Genomic DNA, 18,210 nt, shown 5'->3' with positions numbered 1-18,210 from the left:
ATTATGTCTATTCCCTCCAGCACTACTTGAGACATTGGTCGACTCCGTGCCACGTCATGTCGCATTACTTCTGCGTACTTGCGGGGCCCTACACGATATTGGGCAGGTGTACCAGTTTCTTTGGCTCTTCAGTGTAGTACTTGCTGTATCCTCCACCCGCGGCGAAGCAGGCATTCACTCTGTCATCCAGTCAATCGTACAGCTGGTGAATACTGTCCTGAGATACGTTATAGCACGCCTGCTCCACCTATTCACGTAATTCTTTAACAGTTGTTGGTTGATGAGCCGCACGAGTCACTTCTCGTCTCATCACATCCCATACGCGCTTGATTGGAGACAAGTCCGCGGATTGTGTTGCCAGAGAAGTTTATGTACGTCTTGCAGAGCACGTTGAGGTTCACGGGCAGTGTGTTGGTGAGCATCACCTTCCCGCTGCAAGAACGAGAAAAGACGGGTCTAACAACATTATGCTCTTACCAGGCGCCTGTTAGTGTCCCTTCCGGAAATACCAAAGCTGAACGAGAGTTGAAGCTTACTTCACTGCAGACAACAAAGCCTATGTTGGAACCAATATGTCTCGGACGAATGCACTCTACTAAATAGCGCCCACCATGTCTGTGTCGTACACGCAAACGATCTTCACTTGAGTGCAGGCAGAATCTGCTTTCATCACTGACGACCACGAAGCTCCATTCTGTCTTTCAGGTGATGTCGAGCCGTGCACGTCGATGATGTGGCGTCAGTGGAAGACGGGCTACAAATATGCTTGCAGGTGGTCCCACTGTTAATAACCGGTTCGCGACATGTCGTGTTGACACGTCTGGGCTCACAGATTAGATTAGATTAGTACTTGTTCCATAGATCATGAATACGACACTTCGTAATGATGTGGAACGTGTCAGGTTAATAAAAGGTGTCTATACGAGATATTACATGAGACAAAATATTACATGACACTCAATTTTTTTTGTGGATGTTGGGAATTTACCCACTTACTATATCAAAAAATTCATCTAATGAGTAGAAGGAGTTGCCATTAAGAAATTATTTTAATTTCCTTTTAAATGCTATATGGCTATCTGTCAGACTTTTGATGCTTTTAGGTAAGTGACCAAAGACTTTTGTGGAAGCATAATTTACCCCCTTCTGAGCCAAAGTTAGATTTAACGTTGATTAGTGAAGATCATCAATTCTCCTAGTGTTGTAGCCATGTACACTGCTATTACTTTTGAATTCGTTCGGATTGTTAATAACAAATTTCATAAGTGAATATATATATTGTGAGGCTACAGTGAAGATTTCTAGCTCTTTAAATAAGTGCCTGCAGGATGATCTTGGATGAGCTCCAGCAATTATTCTGATTACACGCTTTTGTGCAATGAACACTCTTTTACTCAATGATGAGTTACCCCAGAATATGATGCCATACGAAAGCAGGAATGACGATAGGCGTGGTAAGCTAATTTACTCAGATGTATATCGCCAAAATTTGCAATGACCTTAACAGCATAAGTAGCCGAACTCAAACGTTTCAGCAGATCCTCAGTGTGTTTTTTCCAGTTCAACTCCTCATCAATGCATACACCTAGAAATTTTGAATATTCTGCCTTAGCTACCGATTTCTGATCGAAGTCTATATTTATTAATGTGGTCATTCCATTTACTGTGTGGAACTGTACATACTGTGTTTAGTCAAAGCTTAATGAGAGCCCATTTGCAGAGAACCACTTAATGATTTTCTGAAAAACATCGTTTACAATTTCACCAGTTAATTCACGTCTGTCGGGTGCGATAGCTATACTTGTATCATCGGCAAAAAGTACCAGCTTTGCATCTTCGTGAATATAGAATGGCAAGTTATTAATATATATTAAGAACAGCAGAGGACCCAAGACCGAACCTTGTGACACCCCATTCTTGATTGCTCCCCAGTTTGAGAAATCACCAGTTTATTGAATATTATGTCAACTGTTTATTTCAACTTGCTGCACTCTTCCAGTTAGGTATGATTTAAACCATTTGAGCACTGTCCCATTCAAGCCCTCTTATCTGTGCTGTGGTAGCTGTAAGACCTTTGCCCTAACAATACGACGATCCTCGCTGGTGTCTGTGCTACATGGACATCCAGAACTTCGTCTGTAGACGTAAGAATGTTCACGTGGCCACTGGTACCAGAACCTATGCATTACTGACGCAGCACGTCCAACTAATGTGGCAGTTCTCCGAAAAGACCATCCCGCCAGTCGGAAGGCTACAATTTGACCCATTTCAAACTCGCTCACTCGGCTGTAGGAAGCACGAGTTCCTCTCCGTGGCATGGTTGCCTGCTTCCCTCGCACATCTGTATTACACAAATCCTTATGGCTGTGAGCATATCCCATTAAAGGGCAGATACAGATGGCGGTCTGGTACCTATCTCACTACACTGTCTTTTCATGGACGACACTGAAATCATTGTTGGTACATCAACTATCTCCCTAGATGGCTTATGCGTCAGCGGATCGAAATCGACGTCGTCTTTCCAGATGTACTAAATTTTTTTTCCAGCAATGTAGTAGTTACGTTCAGCTCTACAATGAGTGCCAAAAATATTACCCTTTCAATTCTGATTTTATAAAATATGCAGGGTATTTCGCAATTACTGCTACAGTCTTCTAGTGTTTGTAGAGGCGACTTAGTAGTTAAAGGTTTGATAAGGAACCCATCTCCGAAAATGTACTGTTTGGATATAAAATAAGTTTGAAGATAGCATCACTTTCAAATTTCCTGCCACACAGTACGGTACATATTGGTAGAGCTGCACAACGCTTGTATCGAAATCCTTTTCCGGATTGAAGACCAAACAGTGTTCCAGACGCCATGTTTTTTTTGGGCATATTTACCTGTTTGGTGTTGTAGCTAGAATGCAGTATGCCATTTCAAGATAGTGGCGCATCGAACATTTATCACAGGCACCTCTCCTTTCTGCTGTACACCGAAAGGTAGTGGAGATTTTAGAGAGTATCAGGAGAAAGATAAACTTCAGATGGAAATCGGTGTCCGAAATCGTCACACATCGAGACAACAGAGCATTGCATTATAAGGAGACACGGACTTTCTACGCAGCAGCTAGCTCGATCCTCTCCAATGGCGATTTTGGGAATCAGTCCCGACCACTGAATAACGAACAACAATGCGAGATATTCCGCCTACGGTACGTCACGTTTCCTGTCGGAGGGACGGGCTCCTGGCAGGCGCCAGTGCCTATGGCTTCGGCGCTCTGTAACGTCGTTGAATGACTTTTCCGAACACGGTTCCTATACTCTATTTGTTCCTCAAGACCCCTCTAAAACCCCTCGACGTTTGTACCAACACCCTGTAGACTACTGTAAGACCCCGACAGAACTGGTTTCTGTTTGTTTTATTCTCTTTATTTTGTCTACGATCTATTTGTCTTTCTAGAACTTATGGCCCCAGTAAGCCTTCTTAGTGCCACTTCGTTGACCTGCCTAAAAGGATCCCCCATAAACACACAGTGATCGGAATCACTATGTTTGGCTGCCACTTGCAACTGGGCATGGGAATGTTCCTTTCGGAACGGCCAGTCTCCTTCGACTAGTTGCCTTTAGAGGCGTGCTTGTAGTATTTGTTCCGCGCTGCCACACTTGTTCTTCATAGTCCGCCATTTTCTGTGTCTTCACAGGTTGACGTATTTAGTAACAGACTGCACTTGCAACAGTAGTGGAAACAATGGCATAAAAAGCGTGACGAAGCGCTCAGATACTCGGAAGGGTTTTTTGGTAGACGTCATGTACCTGGCAACGCACTGCTGTGACTGTCTAGTTGAATGGGAAAAAAGGAAAGACAAGGCACACGTTTCTAATATGTATGGAAGTTGGACATGCATCCTAATCTTCTTCTCTGCCTTGTCTCTCTACATCTCCACCTGCAACTACCTTTGTCCATGATCTCCCCCAAACCTCCTCCCTCCGTTCATCTTCTCCTCCACCCTCCCTCTGTTCATCTTCTTTACCCGTCCCCCTCTCTTTCCATCTCCTCCTGCCCCCTACCTCTGACCATCTCCTCATTTCCTCTCTCTATATCCATTTCCTCTCATCTCTTCGCCCATCTCCTCTCCCCACCCCTCTGACCTTGAGCGTTGTTTATTGTTACTGCAAATCCAGATTCCGTAGTAGTAGTAGTAGTAATCATAAGCCAATAATCGAGGTCCGTAGCTCGTGGGATAGTGGCTAGCGTCGCTGCCTCTGGATCACGGGGTCCCGGGTTCGGTTTCCGGCCAGGTTGGAGCTTTCCTCCGCCTGGGGACTGGGTGTTGTCCTCGTCATCTCATCATCACTCGGGAAGCGCCGAGACTAGAAATGGAAAGATCTGGACCACGATGTTGAACACCCAACAAACCATTGCTGGCCGCTGTGGCCGAGAGGTTCCAGGCGCTTCAGTCTGGAACCGCGCTGCAGCTATGGTCGCAGGTTCCTGTCCTCCCTCGGGCATGGATGTGTATCACGTGCTTAGGCTAGGTAGGTTTAAGTAGTTCAAAGTCTAGGGGACTGATGACGTCATATGTTAAGTCCCATAGCTCTTAGAGCCATTTGAACCATTTGAACAAACCATCATCTTCAATAATCCAGAAATACAACTTTCCTGGTTTTTGTGGAAACCGTTTGCGAGGAAGAAAACGAAACAGCACTTTCTTGCGTAAACAATTTACGTTTAAAATACGTGCCCATAACGAGAAAGAATTTATATGCGAGATACAGTTTGTCCAATTTTTTGAATGCCCCGGTATGGTAGTTAAAACTGGCTGCGACAACGGAAACAAAACCGCGCGTCTTTACACCAGAAAATTTACTTTTTCACAATCGGTTTTAACAGGAAACTTGTGTATTGTTGTTTGTACTGAAACAAATATATCCTATTCCAAACGTTTATTAGAGTAACCTCTTAAAGTCTTAAGTAAATCGGTCTAGATCGAGCGTGCTGGTGGAGTATTTAGCAATCGGGAGGACGACGGTTCAAAGCCCGTTTGGCCATCCTGATTTAGATTTTCCGTGATTTCACTAAATTGCTCCTGGAAAATTCCGGGATGATTGCTTTGAAAGGGCACCGCTAATCCTTTTCCATCTTTCCCTAATCCGATGGGACTGATGATCTTGCTGTATTCCACGCGGGTTACCCGCTCTGTCTCATGCGCCTTTCCACGGTTCGAGCCGCTTCCCCCGTCGAAGGTTCAAGTGCGCCCTCGGGCATGGGTGTGTGTTTCGTCCTTAGCGAAATTTAGTTTAAGTTAGATTAAGTAAAGCCTGGTTACCGATGACCTCAGCAGCTTGATCCCACAGAAAATTACCCCAATTTTCCAAAATTTTCAAACCTTGCTGTTTGGTCCGCTCCCCCATATCAATCACCCAACCAAATCGTTCAAGAATTTTTCGAGATTTTTGGTAACAATATTTCTCCTTTATACGTCACACGTTTATTTATATATTATTGTTGTTTGTTGTGGTCTTCAGTCCGGAGACTGGTTTGGTGCAGCTCTCCATGCTACTCTATCCTGTGCAAGCTTCTTCATCTCCCAGTACCTACTGGAGCCTACATCCTTCTGAATCTGCTTAGTGTATTCATCTCTTGGTCTCCTCCTATGATTTTTACCCTCCACGCTGCCCTCCAGTTCTAAATTGGTGATCCCTTGATGCCTCAGAATATGTCCTACCAACCGATCCCTTCTTCTAGTCAAGTTGTGCCACAAACTCGTCCCCAATTCTATTCAGTACCTCCTCATCACTTATGTGATCTACACATCTAATCTTCAGCATTCTTCTCTAGGACCACATTTCGAAAGCTTCTATTCTCTTCTTGTCCAAAGCATTTATCGTCCATGTTTCAATTCCATATATGGCTACACTTCATACAAATACTTTCATAAACGACTTCCTTAAACTTAAATCTAACTCAATGTTAACAAGTTTCTCTTCTTCAGACAGGCTTTCTTTGCCACTGCCAGTCTACATTTTACATCCTCTCTACTTCGACCATCATCAGTTATTTTGTTCCCCAAATAGCAAACTCCTTTACTACTTTAAGCGTCTCATTTCCTAATCTAGTTCCCTCAGCATCACCCGATTTCATTCGACTACATTCCATTATCCTCATTTTGCTTTTGTTAATGTTCATCTTACATCCTTCTTTCAAGACACTATCCGTTCCGTTCAACAACTCTTCAAGTCCTTTGCGGTCTCTGACAGAATTACAATGTTATCGACAAACCTCAAAGTTTTTGTTTCTTCTCCATGGATTTTAATACCGAGTCCGAACTTCTCTTTTGTTTACAGACTGAATAACATCGGGGAGAGGGTACAACCCTGTCTCACTCCCTTCCCTTTCATGTCTCTGGTTTCTGTACAAATTGTGAATAGTCTTTAGCTCCCTTTATTTTACCCTTGCCACCGTCAGAATTTGAAAGAGAGTATTCCAGTCAACATTGTCAAAAGCTTTCTCTAAGTCTACAAATGCTAGAAACGTAGGTTTGCCTTTCCTTACCTATCTTCTAAGATACGTCGTAGGGTCAGTATTGCCTCACGTGTTGCAATATTTCTAAGGAATCCAAACTGATCTTCCCTGAGGTCGGTTTCCACATTTTTTTTCATTTGTCTGTAAAGAATCCGCGTTAGTATTTTGCACCCGTGACTTATTAAAGTGATAGTTCGGTAATTTTCACATCTATCAGCACCTGCTTTCTTTGGGAAGTCAGAGGGTATTTCGCCTCTCTCATACATCTTGCTCACCAGTTTTGTCAGGACTGGCTCTCCCAAAGCTGTCAGTAATTCTAATGGAATGTTGTCTACTCCTGGGGCCTTGTTTCGACTTAGGTCTTTCAGTGCTCTGTCAAACTCTTCACGCAGTATCATATCTCCCATTACATCTTCATCTATATCCTCTTCCAATTTCATAATATTGTTCTCAAGTACATCGCCCTTGTTTAGACCCTCTATATACTCCTTCCACCTTTCTGCCTTCCTTTCTTTGCTTAGGATTGGTATCCCATCTGAGCTCTTGATTTTCATACAAGTGGTTGTCTTTTCTCCAAAGGTCTCTTTAATTTTCCTGTAGACAGTATCTATCTTACCCCTCGTGAGATAAGCCTCTACATCCTTACATTTGTCTTCTGTCCATCCCTGCTTTGCCATTTTGCACTTCCTGTCGATCTCATTTTGGAGACGTACAATACCTTTTTGCCTGCTTCATTTACTGCATTTATATGTTATATATATTACAAATTAGGAACATAAAGGATGTGCATAACCGCCTGCAACATTGTGTCAAAATTTCGAAGCAACCAGTGAATAACTTTCGCGGAAGCACAGTGCCTGTCTCCAGAATGAGATTTTCACTGTGCACCGGAGTGTGCGTTGATATGAAACTTCCTGGCAGATTAAAACTGACGAGGTTCTGGCGGAAGTAAAGCTGTGAGTAGGGGGCGTGAGTCGTGCTTGGGTAGCTCAGATCGTAGGGCACTTGCCCGCGAAAGGCAAAGGTCCCGAGTTCGAGTCGCGGTCCGGCACACAGGTTTAATCTGCCAGGAAGTTTCAGAGTGCTTGTCTTTTCACTGTTGGTCCTGTTGGTCACACTGGTGCGGTACTGTTTCTGCAGCGGTGGGGAACCAGATGCTGACGGCGGCGCTCAGCCTGGCGTTCAACTCGTACTTCAAGGAGCTGCGCAGCCGCGCGGCCGGGGTGTCCATCTCGCTGATGGGTCTGGGGCCGGTGGTGATGCCGCAGCTGGTGACGCTGCTGCTGCGCAACTACAGCACGGCGGGCGCCGCCCTCATCATCGGAGGCCTCTCGCTGCACAGCGTGGTCGCCGCGCTGCTGCTGCAGCCCGTGCGCTGGCACATGAAGCCCGCGCCGCTGCCGCCCGATCCGCAAGGTTGGTACCACCCACTGGCTCACCGCAGCCCCCAGCAAATCTACAACGGTGGGCCGAATCATTATGGACACCAGTTGAACAGCGTGTTGGTCCACTATGCAGGCACAATACAGCTGCGAGCCTTGACAGGATTCCGGAAGCATGTGGCACCAGATGTCAATGGAAATGAGCGTTTGGCGTCATTGGCCGGGAGGCCCCTTGCAGGGCAGGTCTCGCCGCCTAGGTGAAGGGCTTATTACATTCGACGCCACATGGGAGACCTGCGCGCCGGATGGGGATGAAATGATTGTGAAGACAGCACAACACCCAGTCCCGGAGTGGAGAAACTGCCCGACCCCGCCGGGAATCGAAACCGGGCCCGTAGGACGACAATCTGTCACACCGACGACTCAGCTGTCGGAGCGGACACCAGATGTCTTGGACTCGCATTCGGGAGGACGGCGGTTCAATCCCGCGTCCGGCCATCCTGATTTAGGTTTTCCGTGATTTCCCTAAGTCACTCCAGGCAAATGCCGGGATGGTTCCTCTGAAAGGGCACGGCCGACTTCCTTCCATATCCTTCTCCAATCCGATGAGACCGATGACCACGCTGTCTGGTCTCCTTCCCTGAACAACTAACCAACCAACCAGATGTCTATGCACCGGTCAAGCAGTTCCCATAAATTACAGGACGGTGGTTTACAGTCACGCAGCTGGCGCCCGATATGTGTCCCAATGGGTACAAATCAGGCACATTTGCTGGTCGAGACATCAGTGTGAATTCACTATAGTGACCTTTCAACAAGGACACTTATCCTGCTGAAAGATGGCATCGCCATATATTAATCGTCCAACAATCAATTGGGAAAATTGTAGTTTTGTTAATGGTAGGTGGGATAGGACATCCTGTGAAACAATAGCAAGTGCATTTTGTGAAAACTACCTCGAAGAGATCGTTACGAGCCCCACTCATAATGGAAATAGAGTGGCACCTAAAGACAAGTAGACAGAACCTTGTTGAGGACGTCCACATCAAAACTGATATCAGGTGCAGTTGAGGCAACAGCGATTATCAAAGTACAAATCACAACTAAACCTAGCAAAAAGATATACGTGTTCAGTAAACTAGATAAAAAAAATCACAAGTGTCATATCTCAATGAGAAACTTGAAACTCTCAGCACAGAGTGGGAGCGTAGGAACTCTGATTAAAGATTAAAAGAATAGTTAACCATGCTCTGGAGAGATGTACCTAGCAGAATCTTTCATAATGGAGGGAAGCATCCGTGGTATACAGTTAGTGTAAAGAAACATTTTACTGCATAAAACAAAGTGTAGGGACATAGATAGAGATGCCGAGTAACACGTATTTGTCTGTTGAGAGCAATGCGTCATCCCTTCAGTGACTACTGTAGCAGATTATTGTTAAGTGACGTTTCACAGAACCCAAAGAAATTCTGGTCATATGTAAAGGCTGTTTTCGGCAACAAAGTTAGTGTCCATTATACAGTGAATGAAATAGGAACTGAAATAGAGGGTAGCAAAACAAAAGCTGAAATGCTTGATTCTGTTTTAACTATTCCTTTACAATGGAAAACCCATAAGAATTGCCCCAAATTAATCCTTAAACCACTGCAAAAGATGAATAAGTATTAGTGTGAGCGGTAGTATGAAATTCCGGAAATCGTTAAAATTGAACAAAGCTTCAGGGCCCGAAGGAATCCATATCAGGTTCTATAACGAATTGGTGGCTGAGTTAGTCCGTCTTCAAACTATAATCTGCCGTAGACCCCTTGAACATCCTACCATGTTGAGTAATTGGAAGAAAACACAGGTCATACCCATTTACAAGGGCAGTAGAGCTGATCTTGAAAAAAATCATCCCATATCCTTGACATAGATTCGTTGTAGAATCTTAGAACATATTCTGATCTCAAACATAACGAGGTATTTTGAATGGAATGCCAACCACCACGGATTCCAAAACGATGTAGGTGGGCCACAATAACGTCCGCGCAGTTCAGTGCTGTCATGATGCCTCAGATTACCACCACAGACCCCATGGAAGCCCAACTAAATGTGCCCCACATCATAATTCGGCTCTCACCAGCTTGCATCTGTGGAGCGGTGCATGTTTCGTGCAGCTATTCGTCTGGATGGCGGTGTGTAAGAACTCAGCCATGGAGCTGAAACGCTTCTCATTGGACAAGCGACACGTTTCTATTGATCCACGGTGAAAACTCAGTGATCCTGTGCCCACTCCAATCACAACTCGCAATGTCTTTGTGTCAACACAGGAACACGTAGGGGTCGTATGATGTGGAGCTTCATGGCCTTTGAACATGCTCCGAAACGCTTGTGCCGGCACCAGCATTTTTCTCTGTCGCGAGATCTACCACAGATCGCTGCCTGTCCTCGATTCCACAATGGGGAATCCTCTGACCTCTACGTTTTGCGACAAGAGGTGGGCGTCCAGTACCATACTACCTACGCCATTACCCTTCAACCACTTTCCATAGCTGCTCACGACAGAAGTACGCCAACAGGACAGCAGCTTCGCCTTTTCATAGATTCTCGATTCCAACCGAAGCGCCACAACAATGTTCCCTACGTCAAAACCGCTTATATCCTTGGATTTCCGCATCTGTTGCCCGCAACTTTTCTATAATGACTGCTCATTCGTCTCTCTTCCGCTCACATGCTTTCCTTACTGCGTCACGTGCCCGCAACACCAGTGAAAGGCATTCAATCTCGCGGTGCCCAGTGTTCATGATGTTTTGGTTCATCGGTGTACACACTGTACATATTCCGTGTGTCACTATACGAGGTGCGACAATAAATTAATGAGACTGACGTGAAAAAAAAGTTGCTTACCGTTTTAGTCAAGTTTGGTGTTGTCTCCTTCAAAGTAGTTCCCTTCTGATTGCACACACTTTTTTCAGCGTTTCTGCCATTGATGGTAACATTTCAAGAACTCATCTTCTGTAATATCCTCCAAGACCCTCGTCACAGCTCTTTGAACATCTTGTGTTGTTTGAAAATGGTATTCATTGACCGCATTTTCGACTATTGGAAATAGAAAAAAGTCGTACAGAGCTATATCTGGTGAATAAGGTGGCTGTGGTAGTACTGAAATTTGTTTTGAGGTTAAAAATTGCTATACTGACAGAGCAGTATGGGATGGCGCATTATCGTAATGCAGAATCTTCAGTTATTATTGACGAACCGTTTCTCGATTGATGTTCAGTTCCTCTGCAATAATTTTCACGGATAATCTTCGATCAGATCGTACTAGTTCACGCACCATGCCCAAGTTGGCATCTGTCCGTGAGGTTGATAGTCATCCACTGTGGTCTTCATCTTCAACAATCGTTCTGCCTTCACTAAACATTTTATGTCAACGAGAAACGTTAGCCCTTGACATAACCTCCTCTCCAAAAGCCTTTTCAAGCTTACCAAAAGTTTTCGTCGCGTTTTCACCCAATTTAACGCAAAAAGAAATGGCATACCGTTGCACAGTATTATGCGGTTCCATTTTCGTGACGAGAGACGCAAACACGTATTAACTTATTACAGCACAACTCACGACTGAGCAGCTGCATCGATGTGCCGCTTGGACTAGAAGCTGCTTATAGACGACGTTCAAGGATATTGTGCTTGTGCAAGCGTGCAGGGTTGCCACATCTTGCAAAAAAAATTAATCTCATTGCTTTATTGTGACACCTCGTATGATGCACGCTGGAGGGTACCTCGTACTGCTGCTGTTCATTCCCTTTCGTAAAGCGACAAGAAGGACACTGCAAGTGCCATAACCTGATTTTCCAGAAACTTCGCTCACTGGAAGAGGAGTCAAATTAAGGGAACACGTGTCTCGGCGGTCAACGTTTTCCACGCAATTTAGATGCCTTTCATCGCGCTTACGGTTCTGTTGAAGCGTTGGCACATTTAGCAGCGTATGGCTTGGCACTTCTGCGCTACGTGTTCGAAACCAGATTATTTCTTCGATTTGATATCTTCCGTTCTCATTTACCTACCCATGTTACTAGAATGTTTGCTGTTAAATCAGGAAATACAGTGGCGTTAAATTAATTGCAAAATTACAGCTGAGTTTTCACAGTACGTGAAATACATTTATTATACATGTCTATATGCTCCATTGTTGTCTGCTCGCTTTGGGAACTAATTCGGCAGTGATGTCTTCCCTTATTGTTGTTGAATGGTACGAACACTCTAACGAGTACAGAATACGGACTAAGGGCAAATCGAAGAAAGACGAAAATTATGAGTAGTAGCAGAAATCAGCTTAATCATAAATTTCACATCAGAATTGGTGACCACAAAGCAGACAAAGTGAAGGACTTCTGCTACCATCGAAGTAAAATGCCTCCAAACGAGTCCAAATTTCTATCTTCTCTTCCCGTTCCTTACGCGAAATGTATATTGGTGGGAGTAAAATCGTTTCGCATTCAGCAAAAAATTCCGGAAATTTTTTCGATAATTTTTCGCGAAAAGAACGTCGTATTCCCTCCAAGAATTCACATTTTAAGTTCTAACGGAATTTCCGTAATACTCGCTTGTTGATCGGAGCTTCTTCCTTCAGCCTCTCTTATTCCACGGCTGGACTAGGCCTAATCCGTAAGTCTCTATTATTCCACTGCTGGGTATAGGCCTAGTCCATCGCCTACATACAGTACATGTGGGGTATGATATCGGATGTGATGCATCGGTCCCGATATAGTGCCCTGTGGAAGATAGTGGGTCAGCTAAATAATTGGGGCTCCTGATATCGAGCGGTCGAAACGCACAGACCTGACGACCAAGCTGACTGATCCTACGCGCTGCCATTTCTCTCTGTCGGTTCGGAATAGGAGTTAGAAGCCAATGAGACAATGCTGTATCCTAGCCGTGATATCATTCAATCTGTACAATGAGCATGCTGTGCAGGAAAGCAAGGAAAAATGTTTCAAGAGAATTAAAACCACGGAGAAGAAATCAAAATTTTTGGACTTTATCGAAGACGCTGTAATTCTGTCAGAGACAGCAAAGGATTTGGAAGAGCATTTCGACGTAACAGATAGTGTTCTCAGAAGATGTCGTGAGATTAACATCAACAAAAATAAAAGAAAGGTAATGGATGTAGTCGAATCAGATCAGCGATGCTGAGGTAATTCTATTAGGAAATGAGGCACTAGAAGTGGTAGATAATTTTTCTGTTTGGGTAATGTCCGAAGTAGCGAGGATATAAACTTGCGAGTGTAATATGGACGATAAATACTTCAGACAAGAAGAGAATAGAAGCTTTTGAAATGTGGTGCTCCAGGAGAATGCTGAAGTTTACATCGGTAGATCGGATAACTAACTGCTGACGAGGCACTGAATGGTACTGGGGAGAAAAAAAAGGAAAACTTGACTAAATGGTGCAATCGGTTGATAGGACACATGCTGAGGCATCCAAAAATCGTCAATATAATAGTGGAGGAAGATGTGGAGGATACAAAAATCTGATGTATAAGGGACAGTCAAATGAAAACCAAACACCCGCCACAAAGGGAACACGAAATGGTTTCATTCAAATTTAATCACCACACGCCTTAAGACATTTATCCCATAGGGAATCGAAACGATCAAGTCCTATTTCGTATAACGTAGTCGGCCGCTAATGGATCAACAACTGCACCCGCTCTTTCACTTCCTCGTCCAACTGAAACCGGAGTCCATGCATGTCATTCGCCAGGTTGCCAAACACGGTGAAAGATCCGGGCTATACGAAGGATCTTTCACTGCTTCCCAATCAAATCGCCTTCATCCGGTTGGCAGAGTGGGGACGGACATAATCGTGCAACAGTGTGATTCCGTCCGTCAGCATTTCCTGGCGTTTTGACTTGTTGGCACGTCGCAGTTTCTGTAAAGTGCCTTCATAGCGTTGCGCATTGCCTGTGGCTCAAGGCTCGAGGAACTGGACGACCAGATGGGCCCTGCAATTGAAGAATAAGGTCATCGTGACCTTACCAGGACTTGTATGAACAACTTTGGATTTCTTTGCATGGGGAGATATGAAATGTTTCCAGTGTTGGCTTTCTCGCTCAGCCTCTGGCTCTGGGAGTACTGTCGGATGGAATTACCCTGTTTCACGACAATGCCCACCCCCAACACTGCCATTCCTACGGAGGCTATGCTTCCGTAATTTTATTGGTAAACACTAAAACGTCTACTGTACAGCACGGATCTTTCACCATGTGATTTTTACATCTTTGGTGACCTGAACAAATACGTGGACGTCGATTTCAGTCGGACAAGTGCAAGAGCGGGTACTGTTCTGCATCCATGAGCAGCAGACTGTTTCCTACGAAACATGAATTGATTGTCTCGACTCCCAGTGGAAAAACGTTTTAACACGTGTGGCGATTACTTTTGAATGGAACCATTCTATGGTCCCATTCTGGTGAGTTTTCGGTTTTCATTTGAATTTGTTGCAGCAGTTATGCAGAACTGCAACAAACCAGTCTTCGGACTGAAGACCCCACCACCAACAGAGACTGTAAGTCTGGATGTCCTCAGAAGGATATGGAACACTCTCTCTCTCTCTCTCTCTCTCTCTCTCTCTCTCTCTCTTTCTCTTTGTCTCTACTAGAAGTTATGCTCTTTAATAGCTGTCACACTTCATTCAGCATATAATGACTAGCCTATTTGGAGAAATAACGGTGTATGAGAATACATCAACAAATTATACTGGTTCATATATTTGTGCAGGAGGGTGTAGAGTTATTGTAAGTGACGTCAAATTAATACCGTGTCTCTTGGAATTTTTCGGACCGTATTTTTCTTAAAATATTCCCGGTACTTTATCACTACGGACGCCTTTTTCCACTGTGAAGAAATATTTGCTTTGAACTGTTTAACCGTTATATCCAAAAGAGAGAAAAATGAGTATTCTTTGTACACCGTTAAATCCTTCTTTGTTGTGCAGTACGTCAGTCCATGCGTCAAAGCGTCTACGTCGTCTTGTTGCATTCACGGTATAAGAGAATCATGTGCTTAGCTCTTTGTGCACGATAAAAGCCCTTAGTTGCAGCCAGAATCATAAAGTCTTTGTGTACATTTAACGCGTAGTCATGTTGGTTGCTTTAAAAACATCGTGAACGCGATTTTCGCAAGGGTATAGACCCGACCAGCGTAATGAATGCTTCCCCCTCTTTCAGCCGTTGCGGAGCTAAATCGCTCACTCATTCCTAACTGAATTATAGACTTACTAACTAAGAAACAAAGGAGGAGCAAGAGCAAAGCATTCGGTTTTTTCTTGCGTACATACAACTTCTAAGAATCCATATGTAATATGTGACCTACTTACGTAAGTACCTCGACGGAAACCCAGCGTTTACATGTACATCTACGTCTACATCTACGTGATTACTCTACAGTTCACACTTAAGTGCCAAGCAGAGCGTTCTTCGAACCACATTCAGACAATTTCTCTACCGTCCTACTCTCTAATAGCATGTGGAAAAAAAACACTAAAATCTTTCTGTACGAGATCTGATTTCTCTCCTTTTACTGCGATAATCTTTTCTTCTTATTTAGGTTTGCGACAGTAAAATACTTCCACATTCAGAGGAGAAATTTGCTGATTGAAATTTCATGAAAATATCTCGCCACAGCGGAAACCACCTTTCTTTTAATTATAGCCACCCGAACTCTCTTATCATCCTTGAGACTCTCTCCACTACATCGCGATAGTAGAAAACGAGCTGGCCTTCTTTGGAATCTTTCGATGTTCTCCGTCAATCCTATCCTGCCAATAAAACGCAGTATTTGGTTTGCCTTCCCCACATCATTATCTATGTGATAGTTCCAACTGAAGTTGTTCGTAGTTGTAATTCCTAGATATATGAATGATTTGACAGACTTTAAATTTATGTGATTTATCGTATAACCGAAATTTAATGGATTTCTATTCGTACTCTTGTGGATGACCTTATACGTTTCTTTATTCAGAGACAATTGCCACTTTGCTCACCATTCAGGTATTTCGTCTAAAACATTTTGGAATTGGTTTTGATCTTATGATGACTTTAGTATATGGAAAATAACGGGATCGTCTGCAAACAATCTGAGGGGGCTGCTCAGATCATCATCTAAATCATTTATATAGATTAGGAACCGCAGAGGGCCTCTAACACTTCCTTGGGGAACACCGGATATCACTTCTATTTTACTCAATGATTTTCCATCGATTACAACGTATTGCGACCTTTCTGACTGGAAATCGCGAATAATAGTTGCACAATATAAGCGATATTCCATAGATAAACAATTTGATTAGAAGTCTCTTCTGAGGAATGGCGTCAAAAGCCTTCTGGAAATGTGGAAACATGGAATCAACTTGAGATCCCCTGTCTATAGCACTCGTTACTTCATGCAAATAAAGGTCGAGTTGTGTTTCACAATAACAATATTTTCTGAACTCGTGCTGAATATGTGTCAAGAGATTGTTTCATTCAAGGTAACTAATAATGTTCGAACACAGTAAATGTTCCATAATCCTACTGCAAATCGACGTCAGCGATATGAGCCTGTAATTCATCGGATTACTCCCTCTCCTTTCTTGAGTATTGGTGTGACCTGTGTGCCACTTTCCAGTCCTTTAGTGCATATCTTTCTTCGAGTGAGAGGTTGTGAATAACTGCAAAGTCTGGGGCTATTGTTTCAGCATACTCTAAAGGAAACGTAATTGGTATGTAATCCGGACCGGAAGACCGCCTTATTAACTGATGTAAGCTGTTTTGCTGCACCTAAGACCTTTACTTCTAAGTTACTCATGTTGACAGCTGTTCTTGGTTCGAATTCTAGAAGATTTGCTCCATCTTCTTTCGTGAAGAAATTTCGGAAAAGTAAGTTTAATAACTGCCCTTTAGTGCCGCTTCAGTCAGTAATATTACAGCTGGTATCACTCAGTAAAGATATTGGTAATGCCTTGCCGCCGATACACTTTAGTGCGACCAGAATCTCGTCGGATTTTCTGTCAGATTTTGAGACAGAGCTTCCTTGTGGAAGCTATTAAAAGCATCTCGCATTGAATTCCGCCCTAAGTTTGGGAATCGTTGGAATGAGTAAACGCATAGAATACGTTGCCCCAATATATATTATTTATTTATTTTCGTTACAGCCATCTATGGGCTACCACTTTACACTGCTTCCCTTACTTTCTAAAGTTCTCTTCCTTCCTCTTTCGCCAGTACTCCTTCATTCGTTGGCTCATTCGTGCACGTTCTTCTGCCGACAATACTCTGTTCTTCCTCGTTTTCCCCTCGAAGAAATCCTTCACCTCCGCAAACTTTTTCCTAAGGATCTGCCTGTTCACAATTTCTTCTGCCGCGATCCCGCATTTTTCTGGATCCCAGTGCACTTCTATCACCAATGGAACTTGTGTCTTCCTGTTCTCCTGGAAGGGAGGAGTCTTGTTGGCGACCCTCTCTGATTCCATTCTTTTAATATGTCCATAGAAATTTAAAATTTTACCGGCGAATCAACTACTCAAAGAGATTTCGGGATTGCAGCCGGTCGTCACAAACTTCATTCCACGATATTTCAGCTGTACTACTGCTAGCCATCTTCAGGTGAGCCGAACGAGGACTGACGAAGACGTTCTCCGCTCCGTCCTAAATAATACTGCCACGAATGCGTTGAAGTCGCGGAGACAGAAGGACCCCACCGCCCAGCGACAGCGCCCTCGATGGTGGAACTGCAAGACTCAGCTACCGTCGGTATTGGCGCTGGCCGCAGCTATCGAAGTCTTCCAGTCTTCGGAGATGATGGGGTTCCACGCGTTATTCAGTTGGTAACCACTGTCACGGTTCATTAGATTTTCCGCAACTAAAGCCAGGAACCGGGAAGTGGATAAAGAGTAGAACGCATCAACCAAGTCCCTAGCTTTTCTTCCCTTCGTTGGAAATATCTCCTTCAAAATAGCGACGGTTATTAATAATTTTCATGTGAAAGTGGTTTTTCGTCCACCTTCTAAGATTTCTGATCTTCTGGGATCGGTGAGGGTTGAGTTGTTACTGCGGAAACCGTGTCAGTTTGGTATGGACTATATAGGACAGACAACGCGTACAGTTGAAGAGCGTTGTACGGAACATCAGCGTTGCACTTGCCTACTGCAACACATCAAGTCTGCAGTTGCGGAACAGTGTATTTCCAACGGACATTCAATGGAGTATGACAAAACTTCGATTTTGGCCACAGCAACAACCTTTTGGGACTCCATTATCAGAGAATCCGTTGAAATACGCATTGCGGAAAATTTAATGAACTG

General features: G+C 43.9%; 1 protein-coding gene across 2 annotated transcripts in view; it reads left to right on the top strand.

Annotated features, from left to right (window-relative positions):
• Window positions 1–18,210, top strand: part of LOC126354142 (uncharacterized) — a 285,667-nt gene that overhangs the window by 220,152 nt on the left and 47,305 nt on the right. For both annotated transcript variants that reach the window (XM_050003553.1, XM_050003551.1), the window contains exon 6: window positions 7,645–7,920. In XM_050003553.1, coding sequence (XP_049859510.1) covers window positions 7,645–7,920 — 276 coding nt within the window. The remainder of the gene's footprint in view (window positions 1–7,644; window positions 7,921–18,210) is intronic.

This window comes from Schistocerca gregaria, chromosome 3, assembly GCF_023897955.1.
Source record: "Schistocerca gregaria isolate iqSchGreg1 chromosome 3, iqSchGreg1.2, whole genome shotgun sequence".
Taxonomy (NCBI): Eukaryota; Metazoa; Arthropoda; class Insecta; order Orthoptera; family Acrididae; genus Schistocerca; species Schistocerca gregaria.
This window is presented reverse-complemented; position numbering and strand designations above follow the sequence as displayed.